The 15,422-nt window shown below is 43.5% G+C and overlaps 3 protein-coding genes across 5 annotated transcripts in view; 2 read left to right on the top strand and 1 right to left on the bottom strand.

Annotated features, from left to right (window-relative positions):
• Positions 1-784: 784 nt before the first annotated feature.
• Positions 785-8,398, top strand: psmc6 (proteasome 26S subunit, ATPase 6). The gene is made up of 14 exons (XM_020656714.3): positions 785-936; positions 1,356-1,435; positions 2,489-2,528; positions 2,783-2,835; positions 3,273-3,340; positions 3,554-3,668; positions 5,637-5,724; positions 5,810-5,871; positions 6,531-6,654; positions 6,726-6,787; positions 7,399-7,519; positions 7,600-7,680; positions 8,007-8,078; positions 8,166-8,398. The coding sequence occupies exons 1-14, from the start codon at positions 852-854 to the stop codon at positions 8,282-8,284; spliced, it is 1,170 nt and encodes a 389-aa protein (XP_020512370.1). The 5' UTR covers positions 785-851; the 3' UTR covers positions 8,285-8,398.
• Positions 8,399-8,832: 434 nt separating this feature from the next.
• Positions 8,833-12,954, bottom strand: cgrrf1 (cell growth regulator with ring finger domain 1). 3 transcript variants are annotated; one of them, XM_020656716.3, is made up of 7 exons: positions 12,738-12,932; positions 11,815-11,879; positions 11,559-11,695; positions 10,925-11,102; positions 10,683-10,830; positions 9,920-10,027; positions 8,833-9,540 (listed from the first exon to the last, which is right to left on the bottom strand). In XM_020656716.3, the coding sequence occupies exons 1-7, from the start codon at positions 12,771-12,773 to the stop codon at positions 9,223-9,225; spliced, it is 990 nt and encodes a 329-aa protein (XP_020512372.1). In that variant the 5' UTR covers positions 12,774-12,932; the 3' UTR covers positions 8,833-9,222. The 3 variants fall into 3 exon arrangements, with proteins under 3 accessions (XP_020512372.1, XP_020512373.1, XP_020512371.1); XM_020656717.3 differs by lacking the exon at positions 11,815-11,879 and having other exon boundaries at positions 10,683-10,824; positions 12,738-12,954; XM_020656715.3 differs by lacking the exon at positions 11,815-11,879 and having other exon boundaries at positions 12,738-12,953.
• A 1,461-nt stretch (positions 12,955-14,415) lies between these two features.
• The window catches only part of ddhd1b (DDHD domain containing 1b), a 23,329-nt gene continuing 22,322 nt past the window's right edge, over positions 14,416-15,422 (top strand). The window contains exon 1 of the mRNA XM_020656726.3: positions 14,416-15,422. This exon is cut by the window's right edge and continues 211 nt beyond it. Within this exon, the coding sequence (XP_020512382.1) occupies positions 14,964-15,422 (459 nt within the window). The 5' untranslated portion in view covers positions 14,416-14,963.

The raw sequence follows: 15,422 nt of genomic DNA, 5'->3' as shown, positions 1-15,422 counted from the left end.
ATGACTTAGTATCTTAATATAATGAGATAGTATCTCAAAATAATGACTTCAATCTCAATATATAATCAGTCCCACACAGGTGAGTCCTGTACTATTTATTCTTTACTATTTATTCTCTTTCTTCACTAATTATATTTTCTTATTAACTAATTATAATTGATTAAATTGTATTGTATTATTTAGGAGCAAGCTCTGTTTATTCTTTTTTATTTATTTTAAGAGGGCGGTCTGTTTATTTTATTTATTAATTATTCATTTCAGGAGGTGTATGTAATGGCCTTTTCATTTTTTTATTTATTTGTAATTTATCTTAGGAGGGCAGTCTGTTTTTTTATTTATTTATTTATATTAGGAGGCCAGTCTGTTTATTTAATTTATTTGTTATTTATATAAGGAGGGCGGTCTGTTTATTTATTTATTTTTTATATATTTTAGGAGGGCAGTCTGTTTATTTATTTTTTATATATTTTAGGAGGGCAGTCTGTTTATTTATTTTTTATACATTTTAGGTGGGCGGTCTGTTTATTTATTTTTTATACATTTTAGGAGGGCAGTCTGTTTATTTATTTATTTTTTATATATTTTAGGAGGGCAGTCTGTTTATTTATTTATTTTTTATATATTTTAGGAGGGCAGTCTGTTTATTTATTTATTTTTTATATATTTTAGGTGGGCGGTCTGTTTATTTATTTTTTATACATTTTAGGAGGGCAGTCTGTTTATTTATTTTTTATGCATTTTAGGAGGGCGGTCGGTTTATTTATTTATTTTTTATATATTTTAGGAGGGCGGTCTCTGTGTTCTCACAGGGCGCTGTGACGCTTCAGTTTCCCAGAATTCAGTGCGTGAACATGGCGGACAGCAGGGAGAAAGCGCTGCAGGACTACAGAAAGAAACTGCTGGAACATAAAGAGGTGGACGGCCGGTTAAAAGAGCGTAAGAGGCCGTTTAATGTTCCTGTTTGTGACGTAGAGGATATTAGAAACGACTGATGATCATTTTTAATAACAGATTAATGTTCTCTGACTGTTAGCTTTAGCTAGCTACACGGCTATCTGCTACTGCTTTGTCATGCAGTTAGCATCCCCATAGAAATGAATGGAAGTTAGCCGGCGGAAGCTAGCACTGCGTTAGCTTCATTAGCCTTAGTAAGACGTTAAACAGCAGCAAGAAAATGGTTATAGTATTTTAACCACAGCCCAAAAATACATCACTTGATACATATGTTAATATATATTTACTGACACATACATGATATGTTAGTCTTTATAATAACGTTAGCACGCAGAGCTAGCTGTGTCGGGCTAACGTTCACAAAGAGATAACTGTGTGTGTGTTGTTGTTTGTGTTTTCAGTGAGAGAACAGCTGAGAGAACAAACGAAACAGTATGAGAAGTCAGAGAACGACCTGAAGGCTCTGCAGAGTGTTGGACAGGTAACTTTGTTTTCTTCACCTGTCTGTGTGTCTGTAATAGTGACGTAATTATAGTTAATAAATACTTTGTTAATCAGTGTTATTCTCTTACTGACATGCTAAACACACACATGCACAAACAGGACCTGTGAACATGCATTAATAGAGAGACACCAGAGTGAGGGGGCACACAGGGGGGCTCCAGAGCTGTTTGGTGCCTTGCTTAAGGGTACCTCTGAAGTACGTCCCAATAGACTGAATATTCCTGTCCTATTGTTTCATTCTGAATGAGTAATCGATAAGTTGGGTGATATATTTTACAGTAGAAATCACCTCTGAGATAAGTCTCCTCGGCAGGGTTCTTAAGGAGCTGTGCTGTTTGTCTGTAGGACAGCAGTCTGAATGGCTGTGTCATTTAAACATGACAAATAAACCAGGTAATGATATGCTGAAACATGCACCGTCATGACCATGAGTTCAGTCGCCAACTGACGCAATTGAAAATTCACCCCCACCCCCCAGTCTAGTGGTGTTTTCCCCCAGAAAACTTAAAGCACAAACGTTTCATTTCCTGCAGTCTGATCGGTTTTTATCCACCAATTCGAGTCTTTTCTTCACAACTAAATGATTATGATTCGGTTCTTTTGTCCTTTTTTGTGTCATTTTCAAATCTCCTTCAGTGTTCAACAGACATGTTCACACTATGACGGCTGCATTCTTTGCATACTTTCATAAACATGTGGACTAAAGAGTCGTTTCTATTTCCTGTGGACTCTGAAGTTTCTTTAGACAAGAATCCCATCTATAGCTGATACATGATTTAGTATGACATTCATTTGTTTTGTTACACATGTAAGAATGGAGAATGATAAGCATGCTACAGAGTGGGATTCATTTCTGTGACACATGATCTTATTATTCTAATTTACTGATCTTGTCTTTGTTTAAAGAAAGGTCACAACAGTTTAAATAACCGACACACTCACACCTGCCTGTGCTGAGAGAGAGAGACCGAGACAAAGATGAACACACACTGATAAGTTTCTAACCGTGTGTGTTTGTTTCTCCCTGCAGATAGTTGGAGAGGTGCTTAAACAGCTGACGGAGGAGAAATGTAAGTTCATTAAAGATAAACTCTGTTTTGGGGTTCAGCCTGTATTTACTCGGACATTGACTACTTCTGGTATCCTTATGATTAGACGACTCTTACTCGTATTATTATGACATTACATTGACCACAGTCAGTGCCGTCCACACTCTCCTCTCACATGTTTCCATACATACTAACTGCTCTGTGATCACCTTGACGCGAGACTGTCAGCGATAAGTCACTGTGTGATGTTTCTGTGTTCTCTTCTTTGATTACAGTCATAGTGAAAGCCACAAACGGACCTCGATATGTGGTGGGATGTCGCAGACAGGTGAGTACTGCTCACCTTCATGCTGTGTGTGTTATTTTCTATGATGCTTGTGTCGTACATCTTGCCCAGTGTGAGTGCAGCTTCAGTAGAAACTCCTCTCCTAACACTTCCACTAGAGGCTGTCTGCAGAAACACCAGAAGTCAGATTGATGTCACATTTTGATTTTATGAACAATACGTGTGATAAAAGTTAGGCGCCGAGCCGACCTGATTCACAGGTGGGCGCGGTGTAACGGTTTGAACCCGCCTCAGCTCCGGCTCTCAGCCTGTTGTTATGTAGACTGAAAGTTATGGTGAGAGCATTTCCAGCATGGAGACCACCATCGGTGAGATGTCTATGAGTGTGACCTGTGTGTGTGTTTTAGCAGTGTAGTGTGTGTGTGTGTGTGTGTGTGTGTGTACAGTATGTGTTAAAAGTGTGTGCGTCTGTGTTTCAGTTGGATAAATCTCAGCTGAAGCCGGGCACCAGAGTGGCTCTGGACATGACCACTCTCACCATCATGAGGTATGACAACACTGAACTCAAACACAGAAACCTATTCACATCTCTACCTGTTTGTTACCATGGCAACAGAAACTGAAGTCCTCGACACAAATGTACAAAGAGTTTTGGTGGCGATGGTTAAACTTCAAGATTGTAAAGAAGTGGTATCAGAAGGGTGTACAGTGTGGACCTCAGTATCATGACATACCTGTGTGTTCTGTGTGTCTCTCTCAGGTACCTGCCCAGAGAGGTGGACCCTCTGGTCTACAACATGTCTCATGAGGATCCTGGCAGTGTGTCGTACTCTGAGATCGGAGGACTGTCTGAGCAGATCAGAGAGCTCCGAGAGGTACACAACATCACACACACACCTCCCCATGTTAATGTGTGTGCTCCATATTTCAATTGATCTTCATTTAAAGTGTGACAGAGTTATAATCCTTCATGTGCTGTAGACACTGTGTATGTAACATTTAAATACGCCACAGCTGTTCTCTGTGCAGTGTTGATATATCCCTGGGTTGTGTGTGGGAAACACGTCTACACGTCAGTGTAGATAGTGTCAGGTATACATGTAGACACTCAGGCCCCGGGTCCACCTAGCGTTGTTTTCCTGAGCACCAGCGTCTTTTCAGTGGGTAGAGAGCGTTTGCAGCAGCGCCGTCTGGAGAATAACCTCAGGGCCCAGCTTCTTCTTTTTTTTTTTTTTTTTCCAAGTGTTTTGCCTTTTCTGTGCAGCCACTCCAAGCGCTTCAAGTTAAAAATCTTGAATCTCAACTTTTCAGAAAGGCGCTGTTGACGTTGCCGGCGCTGTGTTTGAAATGTATGATATTCCCGTATTTAGCTCCTACAGATCGTGTCTTGTTCCCACATCCTCTTTGTTACTTTTTAGATTTGAGATCAGACAAGGAGCAGAGCAGTGTCCGTCATGCAGCGGCATTTGTCAACATGCAGTGCTTTTCTGCCTGGACAAACGCTGGGTCGACACGGGCCTCAATGTGCCTCCTTGTTTAGTGAAGTGGAGCTTCAGTTTTATCTTGGTGGACAATTTAATTCTCCCGTCCTTGTCTCAGTATACAAGCAGACGAAATGTCTGAGTCCTCTCCAGTAGGTGGCGATATGCCCCCATGTCAGATAGTTCACACCCTCTTAGCAGGTTAATAATGGATGTCAGTTGACACCTCTACAGCTCTGTTTTAGGACACGCTGTACTCTTAACTTAAGGAACAAATGTGATGCATGTTGTCCATCTAACTTACGGTGATTTATCACAAGATGACTTCTTTTAGACATTTCTGCTGTTTGACCTCGGGGTACTCTGGAGCGTGCTCAGAAAGTGTGGTACAGTTTGGCTCTGATTGACCTTCTGTAGGTGTGACAGTCTCTCTGTGAGAAGTTTAGACTAATGTGTGTACATGATTTAAAGGTCCAGTTTGAATCTGACACAATAAATCCACGCTCTAACATCATGTCAACAGAGTGAGTGGTGATGTCAGCGATATCACAGAGGTCAGAGGGAGTTAAAGACAGTTTGTGCTGCTGACATGAGCTCAGAGAGGAAGAGTGTGCTGTGAAGAATACATCAGGAGAGCTTCATATTAAACACACACTTCAGGGTTTTTCCTGCATAGAGAATTCTTTGGCGCCCCCCAAAGAGGTTTTACCCAGCGCCAAGGACAATCACGAGCGCCAAAAGAGAAAAAAAAGACGGTTCACTTCCACCGTGTCTGCTTTTATTAACAATCAGTAACTTGACGACTGTAACGTCAGCCAGCTGTAGTCTGTGAACTTCTCCACACAGACGGTCAAACAGCGCTGCCTTATAGCCAGCAAATATATTTTTATTATTTCTCAATTTCCTGATCTGATCAAATGATCCAAATTATCTGTGACTGATTATTTGACATAATACCTTAACTCAAATAAATGTACTTAAACAAATGTGTATGTAAAACGAAAACAAAATTTAAAGGAAAAGAGCAACCATCATAGGAAGAGGGTGAAATGCACTGAGGATGTGACCTCCCCTCTTCCAATCTCATTACACCCCTCTCCCTCAAAGTCCCTCCCCTCCCATGTTTCACTGTTGCAATAAAAAAAAAATATTTTCAGTAACTTAAGCATAATGATAATATTATTTATAAAATGTTCAGAAATAAAAGGAAATGCACAGATTTCTGTCAAATAAGGTAATACAGACTCAGACTATACTGTTATAAGCGGGTCGAACAGTTACCCTTCTTTCTGGTGTTTGAGGGACCTCCTGAAACGGGCCCCAGGTCCAGCTGTAGAGGTCTAACTCCTGTTCTGTTTTCAGGTGATTGAGCTTCCTCTCACCAACCCTGAGCTCTTCCAGCGAGTCGGTATCATCCCCCCCAAAGGCTGTCTACTCTACGGACCCCCAGGTCAGACCTCTGCATGATGGCTCATTAAGTTTAATGAAGTTATTGAATCAATCAGTTTGTATTCACATCATGTCTCCTCTGGCAGGGACGGGCAAGACTCTCCTGGCCCGAGCTGTGGCCAGCCAGCTGGACTGTAACTTCCTCAAGGTGTGTGTGTGTGCGTGCGTGCGTGCGTGACTTTGTGTCACTGTTCTTACCGTGTGTGTGTGTGACTTTGTGTCACTGTTCTTACCGTGTGTGTGTGTGACTTTGTGTCACTGTTCTTACCGTGTGTGTGTGTGACTTTGTGTCACTGTTCTTACCGTGTGTGTGCGTGACTTTGTGTCACTGTTCTTACCGTGTGTGTGTGTGACTTTGTGTCACTGTTCTTACCGTGTGTGTGTGTGACTTTGTGTCACTGTTCTTACCGTGTGTGTGTGTGACTTTGTGTCACTGTTCTTACCGTGTGTGTGTGTGACTTTGTGTCACTGTTCTTACCGTGTGTGTGTGTGACTTTGTGTCACTGTTCTTACCGTGTGTGTGCGTGACTTTGTGTCACTGTTCTTACCGTGTGTGTGTGTGACTTTGTGTCACTGTTCTTACCGTGTGTGTGTGTGACTTTGTGTCACTGTTCTTACCGTGTGTGTGTGTGACTTTGTGTCACTGTTCTTACCGTGTGTGTGTGTGTGACTTTGTGTCACTGTTCTTACCGTGTGTGTGTGTGACTTTGTGTCACTGTTCTTACCGTGTGTGTGTGTGTGACTTTGTGTCACTGTTCTTACCGTGTGTGACTTTGTGTCACTGTTCTTACCGTGTGTGTGTTGTAGGTGGTGTCGAGCTCCATCGTGGATAAATACATCGGAGAGAGCGCTCGTCTGATCAGGGAGATGTTTAACTACGCCAGAGATCACCAACCCTGCATCATCTTCATGGACGAGATCGACGCCATCGGTAAGAAACAGCCCGAGGAAAATTATACCACAATATTCTGTACAATTATTACAACGTGTGTGTGTGTGCAGGTGGTCGTCGTTTCTCTGAGGGGACGTCAGCTGACAGAGAGATCCAGAGGACTCTGATGGAGGTGAGTCTGTTTATAACTCACCTGTGTAGCTGTGTGTGTAGCTGTGTGTGTAGCTGTGTGTGTTACTGTGTGTGTAACTGTGTGTGTTACTGTGTGTAACTGTGTGTAACTGTGTGTGTTACTGTGTGCAACTGTGTGTAACTGTGTGTGTAACTGTGTGTGTTACTGTGTGTGTAACTGTGTGTAACTGTGTGTGTAACTGAGTGTAACTGTGTGTGTTACTGTGTGTGTTACTGTGTGTAACTGTGTGTAACTGTGTGTAGCTGTGTGTGTTACTGTGTGTAACTGTGTGCAACTGTGTGTAACTGTGTGTGTAACTGAGTGTAACTGTGTGTGTTACTGTGTGTGTTACTGTGTGTTACTGTGTGTAGCTGTGTGTGTTACTGTGTGTAACTGTGTGTGTAACTGTGTGTAACTGAGTGTAACTGTGTGTGTAACTGTGTGTGTAACTGTGTGTGTTACTGTGTGTGTAACTGTGTGTGTAACTGTGTGTGTTACTGTGTGTAACTGTGTGTGTAACTGTGTGTGTAACTGTGTGTGTAACTGTATGTTACTGTGTGTGTTACTGTGTGTGTTACTGTGTGTAACTGTGTGTGTTACTGTGTGTGTAGCTGCTGAACCAGATGGACGGCTTCGACACTCTGCACAGAGTGAAGATGATCATGGCCACCAACAGACCCGACACTCTGGACCCCGCCCTGCTCAGACCAGGGAGGCTGGACCGCAAGATCCGTAAGACCCGCCTCTTCCTGTCTGTAACCCTACACTGAGACCAGCCAATCAGATCTAATGTTCTGTGTTTTAACCTGCAGACATCGAGCTGCCCAATGAACAGGCTCGTATGGACATCCTGAAGATCCACTCCAGCCCCATCACCAAACACGGAGAGATCGGTCAGTCTGAGACACACACACACACACACACACACAGTCAAGTCTCTCTACAATGTTTAGAATTTAGACTGCAGTACCCATTTTAAACACTAGGTGTCACAGTTACATATCGCTCCTTTAAAGTGTCGACTCCGAGTTTAAAATGTTCACACACACAAACGATCCCTGAGACTTTTACTCCTTTAACCACCAAACACTGGACTTCGTGCAGACTTTCACAATAAAGTTACGTGAATGTTTATCAGTTATGTGAAAAACTGAGAATCCTGCTCAGCTGAGCACACTCTCTCACACTAGTGAACGCCCTGACACTGTGTGTGTTTCAGACTTTGAAGCCATCGTGAAGCTGTCAGATGGATTTAACGGAGCTGATCTGAGGAACGTGTGCACAGAAGCAGGTTAGACTGAAGTACACCGTGTTTATGTGTTGACATGATGAGCTCTGTTAGAGTGCTCATGTTGTGTGTGTGTGTGTGTGTGTGCAGGTCTGTTTGCTATCCGCTCTGACCGAGAGTACGTCACCCAGGAGGACTTCATGAAGGCGGTGAGGAAGGTGGCGGACTCAAAGAAGCTGGAGTCAAAGCTGGACTATAAGCCTGTATAAATCACATGTTTTCATACGTTTCTGTTAAAGCTCGTTTTGCTGATGTGTCTGCTCTTCACTGACACACAAACTGTACAAACCTTCTTCCTGTGGTGAAATAAACATTATATCGTCTGTCTGTTCCTGAGTTTAACGTCTCCATCAGCTGATCATCATGTTTATTAGAGTGTGACGTTTGATGACATCACACAAACACTCCTGATAAGCTGCTCGTAGAGTAATCCCCTATGTGCAGGCAGCAGCTCACCTCACTGGATGTGTACATTGAATATAAGAACCTGTAGGTGGCAGCAGAGAGCTGGGGAGTAACATCCATCATTACAGAAAAACAGTTCTTACTGTGATTAGACACTCCTCTTCCTGCTGGCTCTTTATACTTTTATTGAAACACATGAAGGACTGAGCGTCCATGTTTGGTCCTTTAAGGAGTTAATTAGCCTCTCGGATCATACATGATTAAATTGTCATTCTTGTTTTTGAATTCCTTGAAACCTTCAAACTTCACATCAGACCTCTGTTTGTTTCTTTAATAAACAGGAAACATCATGTTACCTCAGGATGTTTATTTTTTACAGTGCATTTTTTAGAACAGATCATACAGAATAAAAAATAAAAAATACTGCACTGTTCCTTTAAGACACTAAAAACATAAAAACAATCACAAATAAATAATCTGCTCAGAGTTTGAATAAAAACTGACTTCATGTTAGTATCTTTTCATTGTGTCATTAAGATCTGTCGTTACTGCCCATCTCCATGGTGACCAGACTGTCGAGACGGATCAGAATTATCGTTGACAATAAAAAAACTCTTTCCAAACATTTGGTTATTTTACACCAGTCGATTACATTCATGATTAAACAAAAACGAGCTGCGTACACCCGACTGCCCCCTGCTGGCAGACTGATGTATGGTCAGGGTGGAGGCTCTGCAGATGATCATAGTGCCCCCTGCTGGCAGAGGCTGAAGGACTCCAGGATGAAGGCTCTGCAGATGGGGCAGTGCTGGAAACGTGACACACAGCCGTCACAAACACAGGCGTGTCTACAGGGCAGCAGCACACGGTTCACTGCTGCGTTCTGACACACCACACAGTCTCTGCCTCCCCCTACTGACCAGAGCTCGTCCTCCAGCTCCTGCTCCTCCTCCAGGACTGGACTCTGCTCCGGTCTGCCGGCCTCTCTGGGTTCACTCTGTGTTGAAGACTGCTCTGAGATGCTAGACGCCCCCCCACTGTCAGCGGACATGAAGAGAGGCTGCAGGAGGCGGGGTTTAGAAAAATGTTACAGATGAGACACATGATATCCAAAGTTTAAACCTGAGGATCAGATCACAGGTAACCAACGATGATATCGTGTATTAAATAGCTCATAGTGCTGTGGACCCCTCATTAACATCAAACTCTCTGCAGGCCTGCTCGTCGTACCTATAGTCTCTAAATGAACTATTGGAGGTAGGGCCTTCAGGAGTCAGGTCCCTCTCCCTTGAATCATCTACCAGTCAGAGTCTGGGAGGCAGACACACGCTGTCCCTTTAAGAGGAGGTTTTTCACCTTTCCTTTGTGATAAAGCTTACAGTTTTTACATCCAACCTTTCTCTAAATGAAGTAACACGTTAATGCAGTCTGAGACGTACCTTTAACTCGTACATGTTCCCCTGTGAGGTGAGCAGGTACTGAAACAGAACCCGGGCAGAGAGGCTGTATCTATCATCAGGAACATGGAGAACGCTCACACTCACCACCTGAGACAACACACACACACACACACACACACACACACACACACACACACACACACACACACACACACACACACACACACACACACACACACACACACACACACACACACACACACACACACACACACACACACACACACACACACACACACACACACACACACACACACACACACACTCTGATTACATTCATATTCCTGGGCCCATTTCAATGAAGCTTTGTCATACTACATCAAATACTTTTTATAATCGTGGCATTTTCTATTTAAGACTGGATCGTGGTGAAGAGAAACCCTGTGAGGAGCAGTGAGGAGGACTTTGAGTTTCTCGGGCTGAGGAGAATAAGGAGAAATGATCTGCAGACACTGAATCATAGACTGACTGTATAAACATGGACGTAGCCTGAGTGACGTTACCCTTCGGCTTCTGAAGGGGCTGTTTTGGAAGCCTACTCATGCTGGTCGCCATTTTGGAAATGCTGACTCTGACAAACTTCAGTCAACCGGGAGCTGAGGCGGGGCTTAAGCCTCCTGACAAACAGCTACATAACGGCTGATTGCAGTCAAGTGTGTCATGCCCCTTATTAGGAATAACCCTTATCTTTCAATTATTCAAAACTAGTGTGTGTGTGTCTGTGTGTGTGAGGTGCACTCACTATGTTGTGCGTCTCTCTGGCGTCCTGCTCCGTTAGCGTTAGCACAGCCACCAGAGGGTAGCATTCTCGGGGCATGGGGCCAAGGTCAATGACCCCTCTGTCAGCAGGTATTTGTGTGTGAAGTTCCTCCCCTTCCTCACAGCTGATCCTGAGGGGGCGGAGTCAAAGAGGCTAAACAGACACTTGAGTCATCACGAGGATGTTTGATTCATCTATATTTACATTTCACTTGATAAGGATACGTGAAGCTCTCACAGTGCAGGTAGCGGAGCTGCAGGGCCTCCTGGATGTGTTGGGGGGTGCTGATCCTCTTGCTGTGCTGGTGTGCATGCAGCGCCCCCTGCAGGGCTCTGATCTCACAGCCCCAGAAACAGGTGAGCACACAGGGCTCCAGACAGCACGGCCTCAGGTACACTCCACCTGTGAGGGAGAGAAACAAACTCCAAGTTTGAGACTTTGATTCCAGGTGTCTTAAAACATTAAAACCTTTCATTGTAATGATTGTGATGTCAAACCGTGCTGAAGCTTTGAAATAACTTCACCTGGTTCACAACACAGGTGTGTTGGAGAGGAAAGAGTCCATCAAACGGCTCTCTTTTGTTATTCTACTATACAATGTACCAGTATGGATACATATCCTTCAGACAGTGTGCAGGAGTTCAGCTGCAATATTTAAAAACAATAATATTAGGTGTCTGGGACTTCTAATGTTGTTGCCATGGTAACAGACAGGTGTATATGGTTTGATCAGATACGTATCAAAGTCTTAATGTGGTATCGGGACTACTCTATTCACATGTTTACAGGGTGTGTTGGATGGAGAGGTAAGATCGCGCCCCCCTTAGGTTACATGATGATGACAAGATGAGCTCTCACCTGAGACAGAGGCCGGCCCACGGCCCACCTCCAGGCCGAAGGGGTTAGTCACCTGGACCATGTGCTTCTCAGGGGTGGGCAGGACGGACTCAGACTCATCAGAGCTGCGGAGGATCACTGGGACGTCAACACCAAACCTGCAGGAGACACAAAGATATCAGGTTCTGCATCTACCTGTGATTCTGAAAGACAGACTAACACCTGAGAGATACCTGTCTGTAGAAATACTGATAGGTATCACATGAGAGCAGCACACCTGTACACCTGCTGCTTCCTGTGTTCCTGCGAGTGTTGTGACCTGCTGACCTTCACTCTGGGAGTCTGAGGACATTTTAAATCTGTATTTAGTGAAGTCTTTCTGTTCTCTGTCACCTGTTTTCATTCAGTATAAAAGATGATGTCTGAAACAACAATCTCAGTCTTTAATGCTCACAGAAAATAATCTGGAGAAAACATTTTTGGTTTAATACACTCCTGAATGCAGCGTCATTATGTTTAAAGTTCACATTCCTGCTGAGCTTTAACATGTAATACAGCACTGTGTGTGTGTGTGTGTGTGTGTGTGTGTGTGTGTGTGTGTGTGTGTGTGTGTGTGTGTGTCTCATAAAGACAGTTACATTAATGTATGTTACACACACGGAGCAGACAAGAGGACTCTGTCTTAATGTATTTGAAATGTAATTAAAAACATTAAATTCTCTTGAGGTGGGGTGTTATTAGGACTTTTACTTTTGTTGCCGTGATAACAAAAAGGTATCGATAATGTTTATTTTTTACTACAATCATATCAAAGATAAAAGTCTTATATCAAGTCTAACAGAGAGAGATCCAAAGTACATCATGACATTAATAACAGCTCCTGTATTATAGCAGGAGGTCGTGTGTCAACAGATATAATCAGGGAGGTAACAGTTTAGATAGTGACCGTGCTAACTGGTGACTCTCAGCCAAATGCTTCTGTTTACGTATTAATATATTTACTAATATGAATATAATTTTATTTATATAACAACTCATATAGACTTTTACAAGTCGCAAAGAAACTCTACGGCTTCAACACCATGACAAGACTGAGAGTCTTTGGTTGAGAGTCACCAGTTAGCACGGTCCATGTTTAAACCATAACACCGGGACAGTGGCTAAGCTAAAGCTAAACTAGCCTGGCTAACTGTCTCTTACCAGCCGAGGACCATGGCGGCGGTTACCAGGAAACATAAAGACACCACAGAGATGTAAAAGAGCGGGGAGTACTCAAACAGGGTGACTAGGAACACCGCCGCCATGACAGCTTAAATCAAATCACTCGATAAGTCCACATAAAACGAAGAACCTTCTGGAAGAGGAACACTCCTTCTCTGCGCGTCGGCCATGACAGCAACTACGGCGGCCTGGATGGTACAAAAAGTATCACTGTATACATATGGCCATTAACAAATGTGAGTCTGTGTTAAATATTAGTTATTATACCTTATTAAGTTATAAACTTATATAATGCTTCACGTGTTGGAACTAAAAATATCAAAATTAAATGTGCTCTAAAATTATGCTTGAAAAGTTTGTTTTGTTTTTTGTCATATATTAAAACCACCCTTTAAACCAAGCAGCAACCACCGATGTTAAATAATGAAGCAGATGCTGAAGTGTAAAATCCTGCAGTTCTTAGAGTGTCCACTAGAAGCTGTCTGCAGAAGCACAGGAAGTCACACACACACCCATTCTAAAAAGCCTGTTTTTACAGCAGAGATAAACATGTTTACAGCCTGGTTCAAAAAAACAAATAGGTGTGATTAGCTCATGTCTCGATGGACACACACTGTACGGGGGGTGAATGTTTTGATGACTCATCAGTTTTGATTTGATGAAGGATAAGAGTTATTCACAATAAGGCGTGTAGCTGACCTGATTGACAGGTGGAAGCGGTGTAACGGTTTGTCAGGAGGTTTAAAACCCGCCTCAGCTCCAGCTCTCAGCCTGTTAGGTTGACTAAAAGTTAGACTGAGACAGCATTTCCAGCATGGAGACCGCCAACGATGGGACTCTAGCGCCCCCTGCAGGAACAGATCAGTGATGTTACTCAGGCTTCATCCAGTAATATTTACAGTCTTTGGTTTAAACATAGCAGACTGGTCACTGTGACATCATCCATGATTCACGGTTATCGTATGATGTGGTGTCGGACACATTAACGATTCAAGAGTTGAAAAATGAACGCCTGCTCAAATTGCAACAACAACTTCTCTGGAAAGAAGGATGTGCCCGACATCCTGACTTGACGTCATAATGTTCATCACATAGGGGGTAAACATTTTATTAATTCACATATTCCACATCAACCATTTATTCAAATATAGAAGGACAGCTGACTCCTTAGGGTGTCTACCCCGACTCAGCTGAACAGGACATGTTTCACTTGGTAACAAATCCTCAATCAAAGGTAGCGCTCCCCCTGAATCCTCACCTCTTTCTGGTCTCCTTGACTCTACATGGGACTGCCTTTTTTAGTTAAAGCACAAGGAGTGACCATATTTGGGGAAAGGGGTGGAGCTGGAAACGAGCATGGGTTCCGCCCCCTTTTCCAAATGTCGTCACTTCCTTCAACATAATGCTGAAAACATGAACAGCCTTTTCCCTACATCGAATCTCTCACATTACATTTTTATAGTAGTGACCTGTCAATCACAGGTAGCCCCGCCCCTATATCTTCCCCTCTTTCTGGTCTCGGTGACTCTAACTGGGACAATAAGTTACTAAATAAAGTCCATGCTGTGTTGAAGAAGACTTGAGACTAGAGATTGAGAACATAACCCCATGAGGAAAATATTTTGAGTAATAAATCCACATTTTATCATAGACTTCTAAAAAATCAGACGCCCCCTGCTGGGCGTTAGAGAGAATGCAGCTTGCACATCTGGCTTTTCTTTTCAGAAGAAACTGATAGAGAATAATAAAAGAACATGATGGTGAAAAGAGTTTTAAATTGAATGTGTAAGTCGTTCATGCGGATGTTGACTTTATTTTGAAAGTGTGAAAAGGAAGTTGTGTGTGACGTCGTAAACATGACATCATGAGCTGCTGAGATTACATCCGCAGCTTTGTGCCGTTTGTTGATGATCGCATCATTGAAGAAGAATAAACGCTGTTGTGATGAGTGTGTGTGCTCGGCAGGTCTAAATGTGTGTGTGTGTTTAAATGTGTGTGTGTTCGCTCACATGTTGGAGACAGCCTGGCTCGGCTCGGTTCGGCTCGGCATACAGATGTTCCAGCTGAGGATGTAGAATTTTTTTTGATTGGTGTGTCTGTGATTTATTGTTATGATTGAGTGTCTGATTGGTGTGTGTTTGTGATTGTTTGTATTATTGTTTGTTTGTATTTGTTGTTATTTATAATTTAATCGAGCCTCTAACGATGAGTGTGAAGGACAGCGGGGCTCTCCGGCAGCACAGCTCGGATAATAACTCGGTCAGCAGCAGTGACTGGGACATGGCCAACGACGTGTTCGTGTCCGGGTTCGACGACACCCCTCCGGGAGATGGACTCTGTGCGGCCGGGGACCCGGACAGACACCTGCCGCTGCTGAGGGGGGATGACGGCATGATGCTGGGCCTGCCGGATGACGAGTACCCGGGCTCCTCGTACCTGTCCATCGAGCCGGACTACACTGAGAGCGACGGGACCGTGAGCACCAAGAAGCGGATCCGGTCCAACAGCTCCCGGCACCGCGGGGACATCGTCACGGAGCTGGGACCGGAGGAGATCCGCTGGTTCTACAAGGAGGACCGGCGAACCTGGAAGCCTTTCGTCGGACACGACTCGTTAAAAATCGAGCTCGTGTTCCGGAGGTTCTGTGAGCAGAACCCGGACCGA

This window comes from Labrus bergylta, chromosome 15, assembly GCF_963930695.1.
Source record: "Labrus bergylta chromosome 15, fLabBer1.1, whole genome shotgun sequence".
Lineage (NCBI taxonomy): Eukaryota > Metazoa > Chordata > Actinopteri > Labriformes > Labridae > Labrus > Labrus bergylta.
The sequence above is the reverse complement of the archived record's forward strand: the minus strand, read 5'-3'. Positions and strand labels throughout refer to the sequence as shown.